Source organism: Accipiter gentilis, chromosome 8 (genome assembly GCF_929443795.1).
Source record: "Accipiter gentilis chromosome 8, bAccGen1.1, whole genome shotgun sequence".
Lineage (NCBI taxonomy): Eukaryota > Metazoa > Chordata > Aves > Accipitriformes > Accipitridae > Astur > Astur gentilis.
The window spans coordinates 1995986-2022054 of NC_064887.1; the positions used below are offsets into that span (position 1 = coordinate 1995986).

A 26069-nucleotide genomic window follows, 5' to 3' on the forward strand; every position below is an offset into this window, starting at 1 on the left:
GTCTCTCGCAGGGAAGGCGAGCGGGTGAGAGCCGGTGGCAGAAGTTGGGTGCTGGGTGCGGGGCTGCTCCCCCCCCAAGCTTCGGAGCAAACCCAGCATCGCTGCTATAGCTGAGGAGATGCGGGAGAAACATCGAACTCCGCACCTTCACTCGTCCTCCTGGGGTTTTACAGCAATGAATCTGGTACAGAAACGAGACCGAGACCAAACTTAATCCGATCTCACGAGGGCTCCTGCAGGCTCCCAGGCAGCAACCTGTATTTAAGCATTAATCAACGCCCTCCTCTGCCTCTGAAGACAAATTCGCAGCATCAAAGCGCCCAGCCCTGCAAGCAGAGGCACGTCGGGCCCGTTTGGGCAGCAGACATGTCTTTGCAGATGCCAGGCCTGCTTCTACCTGGGCACCAGCGCTGCCTCTGCGCTCCAGCAAACCCCATGGGATGCCCAGTTCGTCCCCAGGCACGGGGATGCAGGGATGCTCCGGCCGGTCCAGCATCCGCCATCACCCCCCGCGGGCTGGATCTGCTCCAGTCCCTGCACCGCTCCTGTCGCAATCCCTTCGGAAACAGTGTCAGAGGGTCTGAATCCGGCCCTTCGGGACAGGAGAGACGGGATTCAGTTGTGCAATCGTCTCCCGTAGATCTGGAAGAGGTGCTTTGGACATCCGTCGCCTGCGCTATGGGGCAAACTCTGGGGAGTTTGGCGGGTGGTGGGGATTGGGAACGGGCGCACCCGTCCCCCCGCGTTCTGCTCCCTCGGGCTGCGCTCAGGCTGGGGAATAAAAAAAAAAAAAAAAATAATAAAAATTAAATTATTTTCTAGCGTGAAAGCAGGGATCCCATGAGCTGGGAAAGCGGGGCGGTGGGCGGGGCGCCAGAGGCCACGCCCGCGCTCGCCCCGCCCACGCTCCCCACGGCCCCGCCCCGCCCTCCGGGCGGGGCGGGGCCGTGGGGAGCGTGGGCGGGGCGAGCGCGGGCGGTGGGCGGGGCGAGCGCGGGCGGTGGGCGGGGCGAAGCCGCCCGCTCCGGTCGCCCGTGGAGACGCGCTGCGGGCGGAGGACGGGAGCGGCGGGCGGTGAGTGCCGGGAACGGGCACCGGGCCGGGGGGGGGGGGGCTCCGCCGGTGGGAGAAAGGTCTCCGCTACCGAGGGGGTAGGCCGTACGGACCCGGCGGGAGGCGCCAGGCCGGCCCCGGTGTCCCCACCGCCGCCCCGGGTGGGCCCGCGGGCGGTGCTGGGCCCGGCGGGGGAGGGTTGGGCCGGCGCGGTCCCCGGGTGTTTTTTTTTTTTTTTTTTTTTTTTTTAGGTTGGTTTAGGGTTTGTTTTTTTTCTTTTAATTTCCCTCCCTCAGTTTTTCTTGAGGAGAAGTCCCAGCGCGCAGCCCGGTGCGGTTCAACAAGTTGCGTGCGGCTTCAGAAATCTGTCCAATTACTTTAAAAAAAAAAACCCCAAAACCCCCCAAAACTAGGCCTTTCTTTCGGAGACGGGGTCTGCTGCGCAGCACCCGGCCTTCCCGCCTCCGTCCGCCCGGACCTTCTCCCTGGCAGTGATGGATGCCCAGGGCTGGGAGCAGGAGGCTGCGAAGGGGCAGCCCCAGCTTTTGGATAAATCATATAAACTTTTATCTTGTTTCCCCATTCCCACCCGCCAGGCGATGGATGGGCTTTCCTCGGCCCCGCCGGGGTTCCTCTGCTCGGCGGAGGAAGTTTCCCATGTGCGAGGAGTTGTGGGATTAGTGTGGGAAGGAGTTTTAATTAGTGGTAAGCGTCATTATTCGAGGAGGTTTCGTGTTGATATTGAGAAGATTACACGCCCTGTTGCAGTAATGAGTTTACTCTAGTAACTTTTAAATTGCAATACTCTATTCCGAGCTTAAATTCTTTACTTTTTTTGGGGGGAAAAAGGGTAGCTGGAGCGTATATTGTGTTTTTTAGCCCGGTGCTGTTGGGAAGGAGGACCCGCGCTGGGCTGATGCCTGTCTCGGCCCATCCATCTCCCCCCTCGCTGGCACTGACCCCGCCGCCGGCGTACGGGGGGCACGGGGGTCTCGTCACCGCTGGTGGAGGGGCAGCGGGACCCGCGTCGACGTGCGGCTCTGAGCGCGATGGGGACAGACATCGGGGTCGCTGCAAGGCAGGGGAGGGCCCGGGAAGCCAGGCTGAATACGTCGGAAGCTGGGCCTCGTTAGTTCTGACGATCGGGAAACAATTTGATTAGGATGGCATATCAAACTGAATTCACAGTAGTTTGTCAGGCCGTTAGCCGGCATTTCTGTTGACTTAGAGCTAATAGCATGAGTGACAAGTTACTTGTTTGCATTTATCTTCGTTGTAAATTGGTTTAGAAATAAAATTCCGTGAGTAAATAGCGAGTACTGGACAGCAGTAGCATTTTATGCTACTCCAGTACCACTAAATGAGATTGAGGGATTAGTATGCAGTTAATGACTTCTCAATCCCGTATTTCGTCCTGGCATTGAACGTATTGCAGTCATTTAAGATATCTTTAATCAAGCACTAAAGCGGCAAATAAACTCTAGAGGAGAACAATGGATGGGGTCTAGCGCTGCAGTCAAGCTCGCTTTCGTAATCGCCCAGCTGACGGAACCACCTTCCTTTAAAAACAAAGGTCTCCTGCTCTTTGGAGAAGTTTCGGAGGGCTCCCAAACAGCAGTCATTGCTGGTCAGAATCGCTGCCAGCATCTCTGATCTCTTGCTGGCGTTACACTTAAGTGCAAATACTGAGTTGTACTGTGGGTTTCAGATACTTCTTTTCTTTCACATACACCTCTCTGTGGCTATATAATAACTTTTTTTTATGAATACTGAAAGTTCTTAATTTCTTAGGCTCTGTTCCTCAAAACACTCAGTATATATGAGCCAGATTCACGAGAAGTTCTCTATAGCAAGGTTTGGGATGCAGCCAGTAGCACGGTGATGGCTCCACAATCCCTTCAGGTGTTGCTGAGGTGTTGAGTCTGTTGTGGAAGATGGTGAACGCGACAGCTCCGCGGGGTAGGAACGTGCTTCCTTCCCGGCCACAGCTTCCTAAACCTGATGCATCATACTTTGATTAGGCTCTGTTGCAAAAGCAAATTCAGATTACTGCAGAAGTTTGTGGTACAGCCCCATAAATCCTCACCCTCAGCCATTTCACTGTGTCCCCTGCACCAGAGCAGAAATTACCGCACAAGCCAGCCTGATGGGGCCGGAGAGAAGTACTTTCCAAGCAACGTATAGTTAGCATGGGAAACGGCACCGCAACCTTGGCCGAAGTATGGAGCGGTATTCCTAGGAGGATTGTATTGCTGCAAACGCATCTGCGCTTACAAAAACTATGGAAACGGGTAGGGCTGGTGGGTCTTGCGTTCTAGCACAGAAATACCCTTGTCGTGACGAGGTAGGAGTTGGTAGTGCAACTTTCATTAGACTTAATGGAAGCAGAAAGCAAGTTCCCCAGATCTCGAAAGTAGTTGTGGACTTGCCGTTTCTTGGGAAATTGAAGCTGCAGATGTTTGACGACTCTCGGGATTTGCTCCACATTAATCACTGCTGGCATTGCACAGCTATTTTCTGAATTTTGTAATATTACACAACTAGACCTCATTTTTCTGAACCTGAATGTCCATCCTGCATTCAACACTGTGGTCTCTTCTGAAATCATATCTTTGCTGCTCTCAGCAGTAACCTATAGAGGAATGTAGAAGGGAGGGAGAAGAGGAAATACTCATGACATGAGCAAAAAGTTTTCACTCTGTATTTGGCAAAGATTAATGAGAAATAGCAGAAAGGGCAGAGGTAGTGACAGAAGTCCTCACAGTGACTGAGTTACAGTAGGATTCTCCGTGGGGTTTTCCAGAGGTATGTACCCGGGGGAGGTGGGAGCACGGTGCGGGTACTTCTGTCCCCCGGAGAAGCACGCGGCTCGGGGGGATCCGGCATTCCCACGCACCACGACGTAGAGCTCGTTACTGCGGAACAGCTCGGCTCCCATCCAGCCAGGCGTCCGTGGGGAGGAGAAGGTCCTTAAAACCGGGGTACGGTGTACCCCGCATCTGCAAGCTCTTTGGTTCCCGGGGGCCCCCAGGCAGCGTCGCCTGCCTGCGCGGGTATGTGCGGTTCGTAGCTTTGAGATGTTCAGGGACACCACTGACTGTATATTTTTAGTCGTGTTCCTTTGAATATTTGGTAAAGCAGGCAATGTGTTTATATTCGGCTTCCTGTATCCCTATCAGCGTCTTGGCATGTGATGGAGCTACAGAGTTTTAAAAAAAAAAAAAAAAAAAAAAAAATTTGTGTTGTAAGGATTATTTGTATTGCAGCGGCTAACGACTGCGGGATTTGGCCTCTGGGATGCCATGGGTCCCGAGCCCCCACACGAGGGGTGGTAGCCCGTCTTGGCTCCCATGGGCTCGCCGGGGACTCGTGCATCAGCTCGGGGTTGTCTCCTTCTTGTTTCAACAGTCAGCTCGACTTGGAGCAGCAACCAGGCTTGCTCTTCCATTTGTTCACACCTTTTTTCTCCCCATCCCTTCTCCCGTGTCTTTACAAACCCACCGTATAGGGACAGGCTACTTTTCGGCACGTTTTGGATTTGGACGTGCGGATGACCCGAAACTCACTGCCTCCCTCCGCTGGGTCTCTGCTCCGACGCGCAGCATCGGCTCGGAGCCCTCGCTGGCCGTGCGGGTCACGATCCTCCGGCGCCGGCTCTCCCGAGCGTTTGGAGGTGGCAAAGCCGATCTTTGTCCCGGTGGGTAGCCCGGTTCCCCGGCACACGCCGATGCCGGCGGTGCTCTCTTGAATCACCCCTTCGCTATTCGTAACCTCTCCTTGTGCAGAGGCAGTTGGAGCACAGAGCGGAGATTTGGTCTTGCTCCCTAAATGATGGTTATCTTTGTGTGAAAGCTTCCCCCAGCTAGGTACTGATATTCAGAATAACTTCTTTCCCTCGCTGGGGCGAGAACTGGGCAATTCAAAAGCCAACACTAAACGCATATGGGAGCAGGTGGCTGTGTTATTTGTAGGGGGGGGGGTGTAGGATTAACCGTGGGGAAGAGAAAAAGTTTTCTGGTGCTTTAAGCTGAGGAGAGCAAAAAATCCTCCCTCCCAGTTTCCGTCATGCTAAGATGATGCCATGGGACCCAGCGCTGGGCTGCTGTACTGGGGCAGCATAAGGGAAGGTGCGGGATGCTCTCATGAGGGACCGGTAGGTATCATTAGAAAGGGAGAAATATGGGCTGAGAACCAGGGAAAACCGTCGAGGCTATGGAAGCTGGTGCTGCGGGTCTGGCTGGCAGAGCAGGGACCGCCGCGGGAAGGGTTGGGAAGCTCTGCAAGCGGGGACCGGGTGGTGGTGGCAGGGTATGAAGGTGGCCCTGCGCAGGAGAGGGCTTATTCGGCAGAAACAGGGATTCGAATTGTTTATAAATTTAAGTTTTAATTCAAAATTGATTGCAACGTAGGAAGTCGGTCTCCGGAAAGGCCTTTCCTGAGCTGTCTATCCCTAATTGGATATGTTTAGATTTCTGTCCTCTGTTGTTAGGTCTTTGGGCTTAAATTTTCTCAGCAACTGGTGCAGTCTGCAGTTCTGGGATACTGGATGTATCTGTGTATACCTTTCCAGTTAATAAAAGAAAAAAAGGTTCTTTGCCATGTCATTAGTCATATTGACGAATAGCCAGAGCATTTCCGGAAGAAGAATTTCCTTTCTGTTTTTAAAAGTAAAATCAGGCTGATACCAAAGGCATTTACGCTATTCTTTGTGTGCTGCCGTATCACAGTGAAGTGCAAGAAGTTCTGTCCCAGGGCGGTTGCTTACAGTTTGCGTTAGAAAAACAAAAGTTCTTGTGAAGGATCCTGTGCCCTAGTATGGTGCAGCTTTCCATGCGTTTTCAAAATCTTCCCCTGATGGTCTTCCTCTCCCTTGTTGATCCTGCTCTTCGGTTGTCCTTGTTAAACACCACCAGCACAGCTGGCAAGAAGTTATCCTCTCTGGAAAGCTACGCTGTTGTAGGAAATACTTGAGGTGAAGGTAAACCAGCATGAAATAGGAATTTGCAGTCATGTAGCAGTTCTGCAGAAGCCCAGGAGGCTTTTGTTTCTGAATCAAAATAATTCCAAAAGCATCTCCAATTTCATTTGCTTCCGTCTGTGCTGCAGAAGAAGTAGTTAAGCAAGTGCGACAGAAAGTCTCAGAACTGAGAGATTAAACGGAAAGAGCTCATTATTTTTGTTAATGAAAAGCCACAACCTTTCAGCCAAAGTCTTTTTTTCCTGCATCATCTCACTCTTGTAAGGCGTGGTATGAAAAGTGTTAACGTTCTCCGGTTGCTTGTTTTCGCAGCCATCTGGAGCGTGTGTTAAACCACTGGGGGCCACTGCCCTAAAAATGCAAAAGTTGGTGCTGTTATAAGTAAAATGTCCCGTTTTGTTGGTTGTTGCTGTAAGTTTGAGCAGATCCCAAAATACGTTTTCAGCTGGGTTCTCAGATTCAAGCCAAAAAAAAAAAAAAAAAAAAAAGTCAGGCTTCTGGGTCTAAGCTTGGAGCTGGGGTAAGCAGAAAGTGCTGCTGACAGTTTTGGGAGATGGACCCACCATCTTCCCAGCCGAATCCAGTTTACGTTACTGTAAAACTTGCAAGGGATTCATCCTGCAAAGCAGGGATGCTCCGGCTGGAGCCGCCTGCCGGGACCTGCGGTGCGGGAGGACCAGGCTGGGGCTGCTGCCCTTGGCCGCAGGGTCTGGGACCTGTTTGGCAGCAGCGTTTCCTCGTATCTCCCTCTCCCACGTGCCTTTCCCTGATTTATTCCTTCCCGAGAATGGCCTGACCTCTGAACGCTTACGCTCCAGCTACCCAGCACATCTTAAGGAGGGTTTTTGGGAGGGGGTGCATTACACCGGCCTCAAACTATGCTAGTAATGTTGGGTTTGTGGGGTTTTATGACTAATTTGATAGGAGATTTGATTAGGCAGGAATATCGAGTCTTTATGGCTCTAGGGTGGAAAGTGGCTCCTATGAGCCATGTTTATTTTTTAGATGCGTTTAAAGATTGTTTTGACTATGTGTTTTGATGTCCGTCAGGAAGCAGAAGTCAAGAGATTAAATTTTTTTCTTACTTTTCCTTAACAATTTGTGGGTGTTGTGACCAGAGTGAGAACTTGCAGAGCTAAGGGAAGCAGAAGCTTTTCCATTAAAACGCGTATTTTGTGCAGCACAGCTGTCGCACGTATGCAAAGGAGGGTTACGTGTTGCATTTATTTTTGTTTCCTTGCTGTATGTGAAAAGCACAAACTTGGCACTGGGACAACAAGGACTGGCTGCGGCAAGGCGGTCTCTTTTCGAGTGCCATTTATTTTCCTGCTCCAAACAATGATTTTAACAGCACCTATTAAAATTTTGATGCCGTTTCCAACTCGGGAAGTGGCGTGTGATTTATAAAGAGGACGCTGCCCGTGCTGCCAGCCCGTGGCAGTCCGCACACCTCTCCCTCGTTAAGGGCCATCCCTTGGGAACTTTCTGTGCTTTTTTACCTCTCGTTTCCTGGGAATGGGGGAACTGAATTCCTCTGGCTCCTCCGACCCCATCGTTGCTGCCCGAGGAAGGCTGGGAGCTGCTGTCAAAGCCTTTCGTGGTCGCTCTGTGCTGCCGAGTGCCAGCCGAAAGCTGGTGGTCACTGCCGTCGCTTTGCCCCTGCGCATCACTCTGGGCTTAGTATGCCGGGAATTGGCTCCACATTTCGTGCATAGCGGGGCTGGTAAATCTCGTAGCTAATTGTGTTATTCGGCCGGTTACTGAGCGGCGCCGGGGCTCTGCGCCAGATCTCCGCCGGCCATTTGGCAAGGGATGCTTGTTTTTCTTCCAAAAAGTGTCAGTGGCGATTCTGGATCCTGCCGTGCCCTGGTTAATGAGTTATCTGTGCCCCAGCTGCTTTGCCAGTTTAGTAAATGCCTGGCGCATATAATCCGTGTTTTGCACCGTATTTGACAGTGGGTGTCTCTGCAGGGATCCAAAAGTATATAAACAGGCATTATAAATTACAGGAAAGGCTAACATAGCAATTCCCAGTCAATGTTAGATTATTAGTCGCTGGTTTTAGAACTTTACATGTGTATTTGCACACCCGTGTGTGGACTGCACTGAATGTGCCTGCCCTTAGACTTCATGCAGCAGCAAAGCAATGTGAATAAAGACAGCCTGTTTTTTGATTAAAGTCCCCCCTCTAGCTATCACAGAAGGCATGTCGCCTGATGTTTTTATTTAACACCTTCTCTTCTACCCATAGCATCAAGGCACCCAACTCGGTTTGTGTTATAGATAGATGTTTTTAAACAAATAAACCCTTGTGAACTTTCAGGTATTCTTCAGTCGCTGGTTTCTGTTCTTGGCAATGCCGAGTTGTACGTATCAGGCACCCAATTCCACTATTGTTCATGACCAGCACTCCTAGAAAATCGCTGCCCTCATTGAATTGTCGTCGTCGTACAGTTTGAGTTTAAAATTAGCGTTTTATACAATGAAAATTTAAGAAGGGTGTTAAATATAGCGAGCTCCGGATTTGCCAGCCTTGCAACAGCGAGCAGCATCTGGCACAGGAACTTGAACGTTTTAGGGTTGATCAAATTCCAGGATTTTTTTTCTGGGCGTGTAAAGGCCTCTGTAGGAAACATGGGCTCTCAGATTTGTTTCTCCTGTGGTTTCAGCACAGCTGCTAGAATAAATCAATGGAGGCTTACACGTCGGAGAAGTCTGCAGGAGGCAAAGTAATACACGCGCTCAACACCGGCTACGCTGGCACTTAATGTAAACCTGCTCAGGGCTTTACCCCGAGTAGTTTAACTTGTCTTAAAGCCAGTAGCTTTTCTATCAGCTGCCTCTAAATCTCGCCTGCTGTAGGTCTGGATGGGACGTCTGCCTCGGGAGCGCGGGCTTCAGGAGGGGCCGCGGCGGCGGTGGGGAGGTGGCGCAAAAAGGCTGCGAAAACTTGACTTTGTGCACGGCTGGGAGGTGGCCAGAGGGCACTGGCCGCCCATGGCCATATCCTTGGCGAGGGAAATAGGGGAGCTGGCCCTAAGAAAGGTTTGAGGTAGATTTTTCAGTGAGGCCAATCTCAAAATACCGTAGTCTTTGTGACTAGAATTAAACCGCAAGTGCTAACCCCTCTTAGCTTTCGCTTTCTTGCACTGTGAAGTACTTACGATTTTTACTTTACTCTGTTTCAGGATCATTACACCGATAAAATCAAAGCAAGCCGGACAGGTAGCAAGACTGCCTTTGTAGGTGAGTTTCCAGTACGCGCTTGTTCTTTCCTTTCACGCAAAACACAAAGCAGCATCGCGAGTCCCAAACCCCAGTGATTTAATCTTATTCTGGAGTAGAACAAACGCAAAACGCTCGGCAGCTTTATGGAGGAGAGGCCACAAGGATGGCACCGGCAGCCGGGCAGGTTCTGCGCTTGCGGCTCGGTGCAGCGGTGGCTGCTGGCCGCTCTCGAAGGCATTAGCAGCACCTTAGAGGTTGCTGACTCGTTCACCTCCGTTTTTAACTGCTTGACCACTCTTGCATTGAATATTAGGCGGCAGAAATGCTGTTTTGAATGAGCTGCTTCTGTCACGGAGATTAGGCTTTTTCTTGTTTATTCTATCAGTTAGCGAGGGGCAGCGTGGAAGTCTTCACCGTTTCTGTATTTGCTGTGTTACGTGTCTATGGTTTGACCGTCTTGGAATGCAAACTCTTCCTATATTCACCCCAGTTTTAAAATAGGTAGTTTGATAAATGCACGTAACCGAGAAGCTTGTGAAGTACTTTGCACCCTTTCAGTGTCTTTCGGCTGAGAACCACAAAGCTCTTCACAGAGCATCTCCCACCAGCGTCCTCGGCTTTATCTCTCTTTCAGACTAAAGAATTTGCTGAAGGTCACGTAACCTGAGGCCAAGCTGGATCTCGTGACTCCCAGTCTGGTGCTTTAATCACGGACCGCTCCTGCTTTACATGCTGTAAGATGAACTGATTTTGATACCACTAAAAGTCTCTTTGCAAATGTCTCTTTGTAGTTTGTGTATGTCTTTTCTGGTGTGAGTTAGCTGGGTAGTGCCCTGCGGGGAGAAACAGGTACCTTCTGTGAAGAGACTGCACCACAGTTCGTTAGGGAGCACAGGTTGTCTTCACTAATGACTTCAGGCCGATGCCTTTAAAATTGTACTGCTCAGCCATTTTTCAAAGTAACTTTGATCTAGAAGTCAGTTTCCGTGGCTTTCATTTGTACTAAAGATATAAAAAGTTAAGTCGGAAAAAAAATGCAGAGGCAAATAAAAGCGGGTTTTTCCGCTACTCGTTTCCCAACAAGTAAATTGGGTTTGACAGAATCACATGTATGGTGGCTGAGTTTGTAAATCAAACGTAGCTGTAGCCCAGTTTTGATCGGCGGGACGGTACTGGGCTAACTTGTGAAATGGAGGTTATGAAGGAACACATCCTTAATTAAATACCCAGAACGCTAAATCCCATTGAAGATCTTGGGAGTTGTCTGTTTTCTTTCATTTCACATTATTTGGGATTTTTATACGTTTTAGCAAGACTAATTAAGACACTGGAGGCATTGCTTATAATTTTAAAAAAAGATCTCAACTGTAAAATCTCTAAGTATTCTCCAGTGTAAATTCTCTGAAGAAGGAAACATCCCAAGTTGGTGTTCCGTGCTTTAAGGAGCTTGTATTCTCCACGCGCACTGGCGGGCTGCAGCAGGTGTATCTGCATGCCCAGACTTCCCCTCGCTAACCTAGTGCTAATTACCGGGCTTCCTCCAAGAGATACGGATGGAGGGAGAGTTTGGCGTTGCTGTATCTTTTCTGCTGTGAAAGTGGGTTTGAAAACTGCTGAGATATACCGTAATCCAAACGAGGCAGACTAAACGGAGCTGAGGCGTGCTGGTTCCCCGCTTTCAGCTGACTTTTATACCTCTGACGTGTAAAACCCCGTCTCTGTATTTGCTTCAAGCTCACGTCTTGCAAGATCTGTACTCGTGCAGACTGTGTAAAAGACCGAGCGACTTTGTGCAGAACGGAAGCTTTTGTGCCCAGCAAAACAGAAGTTGGGTCTTCTGGGGTGCCCGAGTCTCCCCAGTCCCTTCAGCTGCGGTGCTGTGCAGGGCGTGCATGCCAAAGCATCCGCGTCCTTCACCAAAAACACTCTGTGCGAGCGCCGCGGCTGCCAGGTGTTTCATCTTGTCCGTGCGCGAGGTAATAGCGCGATCTCTGAAAACGCAAAGGAGTTGTTTTTGCGTGGGGAGGGTCTGGCTTTCTTTTCCCAAACCCAAACTTTTTCTGGCGTGTCTAAACCACTTGTGCCGCGATTGTAAATCTTGCCTGATACCCGTTTAAAAATCAAGTCCTCCTCCCCTGCCGGGAACCAGCTAGCCATCGCTGTGGCCGCTGCTGCTCGCAGTTTGGTTCGCAGTAGCTGCGGGGGCAGGAGCAGACACCTTCCTCTGGCCGCCGGTCCCCTGCGATCGCAGCCGCAGCCTCGCTGCTGAAAACTCCCCAGCCCGTGGCTGGGGCTGCGCAGAGGCAGGGCGAGGGAGCGAGCCCCCCGTGGGACCCCCAGAGCCGGCGGGCGATCGCGGCCGCCGTTTTCCTTGGGAAGTAAGTTTCCTTGGGAAGCATCATCACGGGTACTGCGTTCGGTGCACGAGTGTCTCCGAGTCCGCCTCCTCCCAGTAAGCTCTGGTGTATCGCACAGCCTCCCCTCTGCTCTCGTCGGGTGCGGTGTAAGTGTCGTAAAGCGAGAAACGACCAGAAGGCATCTCTAACCCCTGTTTCATTTCACTACCCCATTCTGTGTTCCTGCTGAGGGCAGGGCTCCGATGTTTTCCCGCTTACCGGGTTTTATTTTCCATTCTATTTAGTAGCATAACAGAAGGAAAAGATGTCAGGCGCGGCGTTTCCCTCTGCCAGGCGTCTCGCCGTGGTTTCCACTGGGTGTCAGCACGGCCCCGCGCTGGGGCCGGGGCGGCGAGGAGCCCTGCCAAGCCACCGCCGGCTTTCCCTTTGGCTGCACCCACCGCTGGAAAAACTAGGTTGGCTGCATAACCAGAGCAAGGTGCTGGCTGAGGTGCAGTTTGGCGACGATGGGATCGCCCGGCGCAGGCGCGAGAGGTGGGTGAGCTGGGAAGGGGCTGTTTTGCTGGAGATGCTATTTCCTTTTCCGAGCAGAACAACCGGTCGGAGCGGGAGGAGTGTCGAACGTGCCCTCGTCGTTCCAGTGCCCTCTAATTAGGGTTACATCTGGGACAGCGGGTCCTCGTTTCTGGAAGATCGGCGTGAATAACTTTTTGTAGTATTTACTTTGAAGGTGTGGATGAGATAAAGGGCGCTCCCGGAGAGGTGCTGTGGAGGAATCGGTGCGAGCCGGGCTGAGTTCGGCAGGAGGGACGGATCAGGGCTGCTCGCCCTGCGCCTCCTCCGCACGGAGCCTCCCACTCTTTTTCCACGCTCCGTACGCATCCTGGCTTCCCAGTTATAAAAGTTGGGGAAGGGGCCTGGGCATCCCCCGCCGCCCCCTGCGGGAGGGCAGGAGCAGCTGGAATCCCTACACGGGGATGCTCGACCTCGGTGCAGGGAAGAAGAGGGCACGGTGTCCCAGCCGGCCGTGGGAGCTGGCATCCCCTTTGCCGGGCGGTTGTGGAAAGGTGCTGCTGCGTGCCGGGGCGTGCAGGATCTCGGGGGGGGGAGCACGCGTTGGTGCAAAGAGGCGAGTGGTTTGGCTGAAGGTAGTGCCAGGCGCTTTGAGGTTCCTCCAGCAGATTCTTCCCTCAGACACCTCAACGTTAAAAAAAATCAAGGCCACGAAATATCACAATTAACGAGACTTTCTGATGCTTGCGTGCAACCGTGTTTCTGTACGCTGACATACCCGGTTATGCTACGCTGCACCCTCAGAATAGAGTTGTTTATTCCGGCACCCACCTTTAATGACAGCGTCAGGCCTCTTGGCTTGGACTCGGAGAGTTTTTAGGTTCTGCAAGTCGTAACAAACCTGCTCCCGAGCGGCCACGTCTGCCCCGTAGGAAAACCAACAACCAGCATTCAAGTCCCAACCAGCCGCCAGCCTTCACGCTCCCACGCAAGCGCCTGGGAAAGCGGCACGTGCGGAAACACTCGCACCACCCGGAGAACCCGCGGAAACTTTACGCCGAAGCACCCCACGCCTTGCCGCTGCGCCTGGCGCGCGTAGTAGTGGCGCGCGTAGTAGTGGCGCGCGTAGTAGTGGCACACGTAGCCCACAGTCATCCCAGGTGCTGGAGAGGGGCTCTGGCATCATCCCCTTCCAGGGACCATCGCGGCTCCTCTTTCCCAACTCTCCATGAGGACCGACCTCGGCTTGGCGGAGTTAGGTTTACGGTTGGGCGTGATGACCTCGAAGGTCTTCTCCAACCTAAGTTGATTCTATGACCGTGGCTGCTGGTGCCTCTCGCTGCTGCTTGCAGCCCCTCTTCCCCTCGCTGCCTTCTCGCTCCTTCCAGCCTCCCCAGCCCGTGCATGGTGTCCTGCTGCTTAACCAGGCTGGGGGTGAAAGGGGGGCTTGCCCCCCGCAGTGCCTGTTCCCCCCCAAAGCAGACGGCTGCTGGGCTGCGTGGTGGCTCCTTCGAAGGTCTGCCGGATAAGCGCCGTGTCCCAGCCGTGCCCTGGGCAACGGCATGGGCTCAGCCTCGGGAGGAGCGAGGAGCTGTGTAAAGCAACCGTAAAAATGCCGCCTTCCTGCCCAACAACTCCACTCTCCGTATTTTCAGAAGCAAAATTGCCGACTTCGGAGGTAGGAGTAAGCTCTTGCCTTTTTATTCCTGCGAGCTCTGGAGAGGGTAAGTAGGTAAGAGGAGACAGCTGGATTTGGGGTTCGATGGTGCGTTATTACCGAATCGTTTGCCGAGTCCCGGCTGAAGGCAGCGGGGGTGAACGGTGCCAGGCAGGATGGTGTCGGTAAGTAAGGGGACCGCAAAATGGTTTTGCAGGCGGCGTTGCGAAGGAGCGGGCAGAGTCTTTATTATTGGTGGTGATATGCAAAACGGATCCAGCTTAAAACTCTTTCAGCAAAGATTCGGGGAGGGGGGGGGGGGGGGTTGCAGGACTGGCACCAGTTTCGCTTGTAAACCTGCAGCATTTGTTGTGGAATCCCCAAAACCGTAAACAGGAGCTCCTGTGGTACCGTGTTATGGTGTTTTTTTGGGACAGAAACGCTGCCCAACGGCCACCCGGCACCGCTGAGCAGCTCCTTGGGTTGTGTGTGCTTCTCCAGCAGCAGCTCCGTGCCCGGCGTTCGCTTCGATACCCAGCCCTGTGCAGGGCAGAGTGCGGGCTGGATGCGGCCCGACTTTGAATTTGCCAAGCGGCTCGCTCGTTTCTTCCCCCCCTCCCCCCCCCCCACTACTGTGTTTTTAAGAAAAGCAAAATAATTTCCCGTGGCGGTATTTGTTTCTGTTTTTTTTCTAGCAGGCTCAAGCGGGCAGCAGCATCCCAACATTTCCGAGCTGGAAGAGCTCACAGCGGTGGTTCCCCGGGGTCCTCGCTCCTCCATCCCGGGGGATGCAGCAGGGACAGCCACCCTGGCCCACGGGACACCCGAGCAAAGGCTGGTCGGTGCTGGTGCCGGCTCGTTTGCGGTGGGTGCTGTGCAATGCCCTTGGCGAGGAGGGATCCCCTCTGCCAGCCTGCCGCGGGGGGACGGGGAAAAGCCGGTGTCCCTCTTGGCTTACGGAGCTGCTCGCGTCCTTTTTTTGCCCTCTGTTTCCTTGCCGAATTTCAAGCCTGCCGTGCCGCTGCCTCCCTGCAGCCTCCGTGCAGAGGGTATTTCCACCTCGGGGGGTCCGTATCCCCTGCAGCACGGCTTCTGTGGCTTGGAAAAGGAGATGCGTTAGAAATTTGCCTTTGCAGATTAGCTGTTAACTTTAGATTCGCGCTGACCCCCAGCCGTGGGGAAAACCGGAGGCCGACGGCGTGTTAAAGCCGCGCACGTTTTGCACGCTTTTAGGTGCCGTATTTGTTAGTGTTGTCGCTTTGTGTTTTGTTCGGTCTGCTCCGTTGATCTACGGTTTTGAGTTACTCGACTTAAAAGCTGTTTTGCTTCAAAAGAAATAGTACCAAGATACCTTCTTGAGCCTTTATTCGGCTGCTAGCTGGGGTTCGGAGCTGCAGTACAAGCTGACTTTACGTAACTGGAGCGAATAGGGAGCTGTTTGCAAGGCAGAGCTGCCGGGCGATTCCTGGGTGTACTTTAGCGGCGGTGATTTAATTACATTTCACTCAGCAGGTGGTTCGTAAGTCCTGGATCTAAAAGAGTAAAAAAGATAGATTGGTGTTTAATTATCCTGGTTGGAGCTCCAGTTTAATGCCCAGCCGTGTACCTACCGAGGCTGTTCTGAGCACCTGCTGCATCGTAACCTCGTTACCTAAAGCCTAAAGCGGAAAAAAATAGGGCAAGGCCCTGAAAAGTAAGGTTTTTCTAGGGAAGAGGGGCAGCTCGGCCTGTTTGCAGGTGTTTCTGTCGTTATTTATAAGACAGAAAAAACCGCGGGTGTATGGCCTGCATGAAGTTCCCTGGAAGTTCCTTGTGTTTTTCCCTGGCAAAGCACGGCTGGTGAGCATCCTCCTCTTTTGAACAAACCTAAGTCCTCAGTTTCCCATGGAAAAAGGTATTTTCCCCAAAGGATGAGCTAAGCCTTCTTACCGGCATATTTGCTCCGTTCGTTTGTTGACTCTGCTGTTAATTCCAGAGCCCCAGCCCAGCCTGTGCCTCTGCGAGGCTGCAGCACCTGGAGGGGGCAGGCAGCTTTGCTCCCTCCCGTTGCGATTAGTGCCTTCTTTTCACTTCTGACGGCTTTCAAGCCGAACAGGGGTAGGGACGAACAGTGAAGAAGGGCGAGAGGTGACGACGAGCGCGCGGTAGCGTCTGCTGTGGGGTCTCGTGGGATCCCGGTGGGGTTAACGGCGGCTGCAGTGGGAACCCTTCTTCCAGTTGTCTGTCTCCCCGCACCTTCCTGCTCCTGCAGCCTCCTGGTATTCAGAAGGGGAAAATGAAAGCTGCACGACGTGCTGGGGACTGAAAACGAAGAGGAGATCCTGCCAGCGTGCACAAGCAACGCGGTGCGGCTGGGGGGTCCGAAGGACTGTGGGCAGACAAACCCGCCAGCCCCTCGCCAGCCGACGTGAAGCACGGCACGGAAGCTTGCCTGTTTTATTAGACCAGCCGGCACAGCTGGAAAAAACATACCCTGTCTGTTTTCAAACGTAGCTGTTGGATGGTTTCGGAGCACTTTCTGCAGGAAGGCTTTGCTTCGGGCGCGATGGCCGGAGAAGGCTCTTGGTGGGACTGATTGTTTTGTCTCTTTTTAGGTGGTGAGTCAGAGACAAGTGAGAGCTGCAGCCATTCCCGCAGCTGCTCCGGGGCTCGGGAATCTCTGTCATCATCGACCTCAGGTCTGGCAAGCCCTCGTTCGGCTTTATCTCTTGTGGGAGACCGAGGTTGTCGCTCACGGTGTGTCCCTGCAGCGGTGGGCGCGGGGGACCCCCGGCTCACCTCCCGCCTAGAACGGCACGAGACCGCGCCGGCCAACGTTTTGTCTTAGGTGGTGAACTGACAAACTCGTTGGAACTTTTGGGTCTGGTCCGTTCGATAGAGAATGAATACTTGTGGCTGCGAGTGCACGCGAGATCCCCATGAGACAAGTGGTGGGGCGAGTTGGGCTCGCAGGGGATCTTTGCTTTCGGCTCGGGGCTGCCCGCTGAGCACGAGGGCTTGTTTCTTAGAAATCGGAGCGGTGCCCTCCCCGACCGAGTGGTCTTTTCTTTAGAAAGTGATTTAATTCTCCTGGAGGCATCCCTGTTCCTGAAAACCCTGCCCTGGGCTCCGAGGGCACAAAACCCCAAGTTCTGCGGAACCGTGCACGCCACTGATAGAAATCTGCAGGGTTTTCTGCAGTTGCTGTTGTCTGAAGTCAAGTGTACCCTATGAGAAATCCTGCGGCTCGAGATGGCCGCCACAGCTTAGTTAATAGGGTACGTTGCCAGGAACTCGGAGGGAAAACAGTATTATTGGGTGATGACCTAGTTGTTTGTAAATCTCTCTGTAGAAGAGATTTAGTAATCTTAGGAGGACTATTAAAGTAATGCTGCTTGTGTTTGTTTGAAGATGAGGAAACACAGCAATTTAATTTTCAAATGTTATGGATCGGGTTTGTTTGGTTTTTGTTGTTTTGGTTTTTTTTAAACATCTAATTTATTAACAAAGCTAACCAGCTGGGAAAATAAGCACTGAAACTTTCCTAACGAGGTCAGTCATGTCAGATGGGAAGGGACTCCAGAGAAACTCAAACCTCTCCAGTGGCAAAAGGGGTTTTTGCGGCTGTGGCTTGGGGGTGGGGAAGGGAAGGCTGAGCAAAGTCAGCCTAGGCTTGCCCCAGCAAAATGAGAAGAGAACAGTTTATCTTTTAATTTTGCAGCAACTGTTTTTTAACCTTATGTCTTTTTTTAAAAAAAAAAAAAAAAAGTACTAAAATTGGAGGAATCGGCAAACGTTGAACTACCTTAGTTCTCCGAGGTGCATGCATTGCTTTATTAAAAAAAAAGAATTGCTTTGGGCTGGGTTTTTTTTCACACCGTAGTTTTTCAATATAGTAAGTGAAAACTGCGGAGTCTGGAATAGGAGTTTGGGCTCAGTTCGTAGTGGATCTGTGGTTTTGTGTCCATGTGAAACAGCTCCTTCTTATTCCAGAACTGATTATTTTAAAGTACTCGCAGTCCGTTCGCGACGCGCCAGCAGGGTTCACATCAAATTCAGCAGCTGCGTGTATCGGCTCTACCAGCGCGTGTTGGAGGTTCTCGGTTGGAAGTTTCATTTTTTTCACGAACGCCTGAGCCCGCCGGGTTATGGGGAAGCTTTTGCGGCTGTGACCGTCTCCTGCGGGTCCTTCTGGGCGATGTAGCTGGGCCGCCGCGAAGCTGTTGGGCTCGGTGTGCCTGCGCCTGTCTCACGAGTCAAGCGGCCACCTCGGCCCCAGGGTCCCGCGGAGGTTCTGGATGGGTGCCCTCTGATGCTGGCGAGGAGGAGGAGGCAGGGAGAACGGGGTGAACGCCGTGCCCCCCGACCCTATGGTTTTATTCTGATCAAAAACCCCAAAAGGTAGGGTCTTCCGATTTCTCGCTGTATTCCTTGCAGAGCGAATGTCCCAAAGTAGCCGATAGCCTCATAACCATTATCTTTTCTTAAGAGTACTACTGGAACGTGAGAAATTTGTCTTCTACCGTTTCAGTTCCACGTAGCCAAGACGCTGTTTTGTACTTGCACGTCTCCCGCTCGGTGCCCGTGGACCCGTTCTCCGTCCGGAGCGGGGTCCTTTTCCTCAACCGCTGCTGGTGCAGGAGGACTTCTTACAGAAATGACAATCCCATAGCAAGAACATCCTCCAGACACCTCTCCTTGGGCCCGGGAAAGGGTCGCTGGTGGTTTTGGTGAGCCGTGTCTTGCTTGCGTTGCCTACCCGGGATCACGGTCCGAAATCCCACGTTGGGGTGCCAGGGTGGGAGTTAGAGCAGCGAGCGTCCGCGGGGACTGTGCTTGGGGGGGCGGGGAAGCATTGCCTGCAAGGATGATCCCGTTACCGTTTACAAATGAGTTAAGCCTCATTTACACGTTGAGCAGAAGCCCCCGTCGGACCCTGCGGCCATTTGACCTCAGTGAGCAGCACCAGGATTAGGCGACAAAACCCAAATCCGGCAAAGCCCCGGGTCTGGGAGTTTCCCATTGCAGTCCATGGCTTCCAGCGGGAAGGAGTCTCAAAACTTGGGCTCGAACGTATTAACGGCTTTGAGCAGAACAGGCCCCGGTGCTATTTTTGTGTTTTGGAAGGGGGCTGCGGCAGCAGAGCCGCCGTCCCCCTGCCCGCTTCTCGTGGCACGCCAGCGACGGCAGGAAGCGTTGAACAAAACCCACAAAATCTGTGTCCTTTTAAACTTCCTTTCTAGGAACTCTAGCTTAACGGTTAGCTTTTCAGTAATTAAATTCCTCCAATTACCAGGTGAAATGCCCCAAAAGTCTAGTAACTCCTGTTACGTTTCCAAATGCTGTTTTAAATGAGCGTTTGGTGCTGCAGGAGTGCAGTCTGCCTGCATCAGCCGTCGGATCTGAGGCTGCAGCTCTTCGGTGTGCCAAGACCTGCAAGTCTCCTAGCTCCGTTCGCAACAGCACCGCAAAAATCACGGGACAGGTTTACCAGCAGAGCCTACGCGTGTTCTGGCTGGGGTGCTGCGTGGCCCGCCCCTCGGGATGCGAGGTAATTCTCCCGATTTTATAAACTTCTGCTTTTGTGCCTCTGGTGAAGCACGCAGCGCGTTCCCGCGTTGCCCGGCGTGGTGCAAACCTCCCCGGCTCGTCGAGGTGGCTGTCGCTGACTTGAAATGGAAGAGGCTTTCTTGTCTGAGTCACGGCACTGCAGGGCTTACCTCGGAGGTGGTTAATGCACCACGGCCTTTGCCTTGAATTCCGGAGAGTTTTCACTTTGTATTTTCCAAATAACACGACATGCATTCAACATACACCTCCCATCATCGCTTACAATGAGAAGCGCGCTCCAAGTAGCTTGCCCTTTCCCAGAAATAAAGCAGAAGGTCTGAATATTACACCTTTGCAAACAGATTTACGACTGCTTCCAGACAAAGTTGTTTACGCTGTGTCAGTCAGCATTCCTCCTTCTCTTGAGTAATTTGGAGATTGAATCACTAAGTGTGCCATCGAAATGCATTTTAATATTTGGGTGCTACGAATATTAGTGATTCAGGACGCATACACTGTGTACTTGCTGTGGGATGTTACAGCTCCGTGACTAGCAATAACGCGACTAATACGGCGGATCTGGGTTAGTAACCGAGAGTTTGCGTCGTGATGTTGATACAGGGGGTATTTCAGACTCTCGTGCGTCTTAACTCTCCTCCTCGCAGCCAAAGCACGCAAAAACTTCACACCTCCCTAGGGCAAACAACGCTCCCAAAACTCCATACCCACGGCCGTGCCGAGCAAGTAGCTGACGGCGCTGGGAGATGGGAGCCCCGCTCTGGCAAAACCAGCGCCCGTTCCTGGGAGCGAGGGTCTCGCGCCTGGTGCTGCCCGGTCACGGCTGCGTCTTCAGCTGTCCTGTGCTGACTCACGGTTTGGATTTGTCACCTCCTGCCTTGTCGTGCAGGGATTAAATGAGGGCTGGAAGAGGCTTGCAGGGCTGGAGGATGAGCTGCTGTCGTGCGGACAGCCCCGGCTCGTTTCCTTCGTGCTGCTCCGAACGCAGCACCGCGGAGGGTGCTGAGCGAGGGTGAGCGCCCGCGTCTTTGGTTGAGACGGTGCCATAGAGGGAACGCTGCTCCACGGAGGGAAAAATCCTGCTGGCTTTTTTAAATTTTGCAATAATTAACCTCCCGTGGGTGGTAAGCAGTGAATCACGTGCCGCTCGGTCCGTAGGTGATCTCTTTGCGGCGCAGCGGGAACTTTGGGGAAATTTGGGGGCGATGAGGGATTTGTGGGGAACCGGGGCAGCGGCCGACTGCCACGGCCCGAGGCTTGGGTTACTGACCCGGCTGTCGCGGAGCTGAAGCGACCGCGGTTTACGAGCCGTCCTCCTGCACAGCCGGGGTGAGTCAGTCGGCACCGTGTTGCTGCCAGCCCGGCTTCCCCGGCCTCCGCGTCACGGGCGTCTGCTCTGCTCAAATTTCCTCAACTTTGCTGCAGCTTTACTCGTGGTAGCTGCCTACAGAAACCCTGGGTGGAAATATTTGGGGGAGTGGAAGGTACGCGAGTCAGATGCGGCGTGTCCCTGAAATGGCCGGTGCCCTCGCCTGCTGCAGGGCGCTTGCTCGGAGCCGTGATCTCTAAACTGGCACGCGTTTAAAGGTTCTGAAATTACAAAAGACCTTCTGTGATTTGCCCTGAAATCGGTCATTTGGAGCATGTGCAGCATTTAAACTAGTTCGGGTTTTCATGCTCGTCTCCTCCTCCTGGCTGCAAAGAGCTACAGGGAAAGTGGGCCAGTGAGCTAAATACCGGGGGGCTCTTATATGGCCATGCAGATTGGAGAGGCTCACGAGTACGGTTTTAATATTGGTTTCGGGAAATAATTTTTAGTGCTACCTAATGCCAGTTATGAACGTCCCTCCTAGCCGCCCGCGAGCAGGAATGTTACCAGCCGCTTGGCAATTACTCTGCCCAAAGCCGTCGCGAGGAAGGTCCCCCCGCGTCCCGCTGCCGGCCGTTCCCAGGCTACGGCAGCATCCCTGGGCCGCTTTCCCTGCAGCTCGGCTCCGGAGCGCAGCCGGCGTTCGCTCTGCTCCGCAACGCTGCTTTTGCCGCCTGATCCTGCTCTCGCCGGGCTTCGCCGCTCCTGCCGCGGATGCAGCTGGGAAAACCAGCAGGCTGCTTCGTTTGTGATTCACGGCTGGGATGCTAGGAGAGGTCAGCCCCGAGCTGTAAAGCGTGAAATACCAGTCAGCACGCCGCTTCGCGGTACTTCTCACCGGTAGATTTTTGGGCTGCAGAGAAAGCCGAGCACGCTCGGTGCCGCGGGAGCACGGGTCGGCGCATCGCTCCTACCAAAAAACGCTGAGGATGCCAGGGGTGGAGGTGTTTGCTGGTGGCTGTGCAGGGTTCCCGGCCAGCAGAAAGCACCCGTGGGTGCCCGCGGTACTCTTGGAGGAGAGCCGGGAGGGTGTACGGCAGCGTTTTGGGGCCATCCCACGTCTGCCGTGGGTGCTGTGCGCCGGCGCGGGCTGCGTTGGCCTGACGCGCGCCGGGGCTGAACGGCAAACCCAGGGCTGGTTTCTGCAGAGGGAGAGAAAAATGTTGAAAATCTTGGGGCCCCGCTGAGCGGCCTAGAAACGAGGGCATGTGCCGAAACGGGGACTTGGTGCAAAATGATGCTGTTCCCTGCTAGCTGGGCAGGCACGAACACTGGCTGGAAAAACAGCCCTGCTACCCAGGCCGAGGCGTGAGAAACCTGAAGCCTACAAGGAAACGCTGTAGGCAGCACTTGGAAAGGTCACACGGAGCGACATTGGACTCGAGTCCCTGTAATGCAATAAATGATTTAAGCACAGCGCCACGGAGCCAATTATTCTCGTGGATCCGTGGAAAACCAAACGGCGGGGTTTGGGGACAGTCCCGCTAGAGATTGCGCGCAAGGATTGGCGCAGAACGGATGGTTTCACGGGCTAGGGCTGTCCTAAACCAGCTGCTCTTTGAACTCCCGGGTACCTGAATAAGTTAGCAAAATAAGCTCTTTGCTGCTGCGATGCCTGTAGGGATACTCTTTTGAGCGCGATGCTGCGCGGTCCTCGGCCCTTCCCTGCTCCTGCTGCTCCGTGCACGGGTAGTTTCCTTCCAGCGGCAGCGGTTGGATGGCTGCGCGGGATGAGAAACGGCCGGGGATGCCGGGGACACGCGGCGGGATGGGTGCTGCGGGGAGATGGGGCGAGGTGGCCTGCAGGGTGGCACGGGCGAAGGGACAGCTCGTGGTGGTCCCGTAAGCCGGGGCGGGCTCGAGTATGCCGTATGAGTTATGTACAGCTGAAGAAACCGAGCTTTTGGGGGACCACCGGCAGGTTATAGACCTCCGAATCCCGAGCGGTGCAAATGCACGCGGGCGATCCTGGTGGTTCCCTCCTTGCTCTTTGGTGGGGTCGGGAGCACGTCTTCTTCCTTGGTCCAACTTGCAGGGAAGCGCGTGGCATCCCGGCACGGGCCGGGCTCCCCGGTAAGCCGGCGGGACGTGCTGCCGTCGTGCCGCTTGTCGGCATCCCGTGGGTAGCTGCGAGCGAGGGGTCGAGCTGCAAAAGCCGTGCTCGGATTGCTGCCGGACCGGCCGGCCGATCCCAGCGGAAAGCATCCTTTCTTCTCGCTGGACACCATCCGAACACCGGCCCCGTGTCAGGATTGGTGCGTTGCATTCTCACCCAGAGAAGGAAAGCCCCGGAGCTGCTCATTTGTTTTTGTTTTTTTTTTTTCCACCAGCCCCCCTGTATATGGCCACATGGGAGCAGACAGCAGCCGGGAGTGCATCTCTGAACTTTGCCTTCTTGTTTTTTTCCTTTTCTTCTGACGCGTCGTAAAGCTGCTGCTGGGCTGCTGCAGACCCGAAACGCAGCCTGGCCACTTCATCCCCAGCGCTCGGGCAGCTCTCCTCCCTCCCGAAACCTCCTGGGGTAACCGTCCCTTCCCCAGCGTGGGTAAAAGCAGTTTGACACGCCGTGCCACCTTCTGGAAAACTAACCCGTTGTCTTTCAAAACAGAACTTCACCGCTTCACTGAAAATGTCTGGCAAAACGGCTAGCACGACCAACAACATAGCCCAGGCCCGAAGGACTGTCCAGCAGTTAAGAATAGAAGCCTCAATAGAAAGAATAAAGGTGAGAGCACGTCCTTCTTCGCTTTTTCTCCTGGTTTTTTCCCCTTCCAGCTGTAGGGTGATAAGATAAGGGAGTGTGTGTGTGCCCACGGTTCATTTTTTTTTTTGTCCCCATCTCGGAACACGACATACACGTTTCAGCCCAACAAACCTGAATAAATGTAATTCTCGTGGCTGCTTGCCAGCAGTATCCTCGGGTAGCTCAGTGCTTTATGGACTTGTAGGAGAAGCAAAGCAAAATACAAAGTGCAAATCAAATGTGTGAAACGGAAAGCAGGTACGAGTTTCCAGTCTCATGCACATTGTGTGATTTTGTTCCATTTTTGTTCCTGAATGCTACCTCTGGGAGGAAGGTGAATGTGTAGGGACCTTATTAAAAAAAAAAAAAAAAAAAAAAAGAAGGTAGCGAAAACTGGATTCCTTTAAGGCAGAAAAGAAACCCAACTTTTTTTCCGGCTAGCAGGGGTAGGATATTGGCTACACGAGACGTAGCCTTCTCGGAAGGATGTTGCCTTCTGGGGTTTTGCCGTGCTCCGTGAATTGCTGCCCAGCTCCTTTTGAAGGCCAGCAGAACAGAGGTACGGACTGGCGGAGCAGCAGGGCCCTTCCTCGGGTGGCAGGAGGGACCTGGGCGGCATTCCCGAAACGGCCGGTGAGCTGAGGACGCTTCTGTTGACCGTTCCCGAAACGGCCGGTGAGCTGAGGACGCTTCTGTTGACCGTCCCCGACGTTATAGACGAGGAGTTCCTCGCTGCAAACCTACCGTATTATTCTGAACCTTCTCCTGTTTATTTTTAGCCTTCTGTAGAAGCCGTGTAGGAGCCGCGCGGTGCTTTTGCCTCGTGTCACGAACTAACCCCGCAGAGCACCGGCGTCCATCCTTTCCTCCTCCCTGCCCGTGGCAGAGACCGCGTTGATCTCCGAGCACCTCTCCGGTCCCACGCAGGGACTTTTTACCCATCGGCAGCTCCTGGCATGTTTGATCATGTTTCCAGTTATGGGGAAATACCATTTTATATTGTTGGGTTTTTATTTTTTTTTTTTTTTTCCCCCTGTCTTCTGCAGGTGTCAAAAGCATCAGCAGACCTAATGCTCTACTGTGAAGAACACGCCAAGAAAGATCCGTTGCTAATGGGCATACCCGCTTCCGAGAACCCTTTCAAGGACAAGAAGACCTGCATTTTGTTATAGGAGAGCGGCAGCTCCTCCGCAGCCCTCCTGGGCAAAGCCAGCCGCCGGCAGGCGTATAGGCAAATACTCTGTAAGGTACCGCCTGTGTAAGAGCAGCTGTTCTTTTACCGAGCGTATAAATCATTTCTTAAGCTTTCTAAAGCATTTCTTCTGTTCCCTATCTTTATTAGGAAGCGAGGTTTCAAACTGAATTAACTTCTTTCTTGTCCAAGGGAATGGGGTCTTCGTCAAGCCCGCGAGCGCCGCGCCGGGGTCCCCGCGGTGGGACGGGCAGGGCGAGCCGGGGGTCTTGTCCTCTGCGGGAGCGGGTCCCCGTTTCGCTTTTCAAGTTACGCAAACGAGACCAAAGTTGCCTGAGCTTTGCTGACAGAGCAGAGGCAAAGGTGTAGAAACCTGATTAAACATCATTGGTTTTACATTTTTTTAAAATGACGTATGCGGGGAGGGCCGGGGGGGGGGGTGTGTGTACTGTGTTGGTGGCGAGTGTTTATGCACAGACACATTTAGAAGTGCATTATCTAGCAAAAGCTACCTTGAAAAATGGTTGTAGCAACTGCTGGTGAAGTCCAGGGAGCCATGCCTGCAGCCTTCCTTACGCTGGCTTCTCTCAACAGGGGTTTTCCAGTGTAAAACCTAGAGCGTCAAGAACCAGAGATCTGCAGATTTATTTTCCTGCTTTATAAAAGGAGCTGGAAAAGCAGAATTTTCAGCTTTGATTCTGCTTCTCTGCATTTTCTTCTGTAATTAAGAATCTGCGTTAGCGTAAAAAAAAAAACCAAAACCCTGTCAAAAGAATCAAAGGCTGCAAGCTAGTGCTGCCCTGGCTGCGTGCTGAGCTGGAGGCATGGTTCACGGTTCCGTCACTCGAAGTCCCAGTTGTGTTTTGTGCAGGGAGTCAGAATTTGGCTCTTTTTAAAATTCATTTTTAAAGGGGAAAAATGCCAAATTATATCCAGATTGTGGTTATGCATATACAATTGGAGGGCCTTTCCATCAAGTAAGTGATTTTATATATATACATAATAAAAAAGTCTTTCTCTGTCTGTGTGTGTATATGTGTATATATATAAAAACTTTAATAGTGTATTTATACAAGCATTGCATACTAACAGAAAAAATTGAAGGGATCGGAAATAATTCTGACTTCGGCTGGCTACAAACGTCTTTCTCTGTAGCCGGTGGTTCAGAGGTTTAAGTGGCGATCTGCCGTAACTGTGCGTTTCTGTAATGATCTTTACAGAATTTATTAACCGCTTGTAATTTACTGTCTTTCCTCGCATATTTGTCATTTCTATATTAAATTATATACACGCTATTGATATATATTGAGAAGTTACATATTTGTTTAACAAGCTGCTTTAACAGACAGTTAAAAAAACGACACACAAGACTGGCAGAAAATTGTACTGCTTATTCTGTCCTTACAGGCAGATTATTTTTATAATTAGAGTA

General features: G+C 52.7%; 1 protein-coding gene across 2 annotated transcripts; it reads left to right on the plus strand.

The window, feature by feature from the left end:
• Nucleotides 1–1014: 1014 nt before the first annotated feature.
• GNG12 (G protein subunit gamma 12) lies at nucleotides 1015–25660 on the plus strand. Of its 2 annotated transcripts, XM_049809014.1 has the most exons (5): nucleotides 1015–1074; nucleotides 9220–9277; nucleotides 9894–9993; nucleotides 23311–23427; nucleotides 24492–25660. In XM_049809014.1, the coding sequence occupies exons 4-5, from the start codon at nucleotides 23332–23334 to the stop codon at nucleotides 24615–24617; spliced, it is 222 nt and encodes a 73-aa protein (XP_049664971.1). In that variant the 5' UTR covers nucleotides 1015–1074; nucleotides 9220–9277; nucleotides 9894–9993; nucleotides 23311–23331; the 3' UTR covers nucleotides 24618–25660. The 2 variants fall into 2 exon arrangements, with proteins under 2 accessions (XP_049664971.1, XP_049664972.1); XM_049809015.1 differs by lacking the exon at nucleotides 9894–9993.
• Nucleotides 25661–26069: the final 409 nt, after the last annotated feature.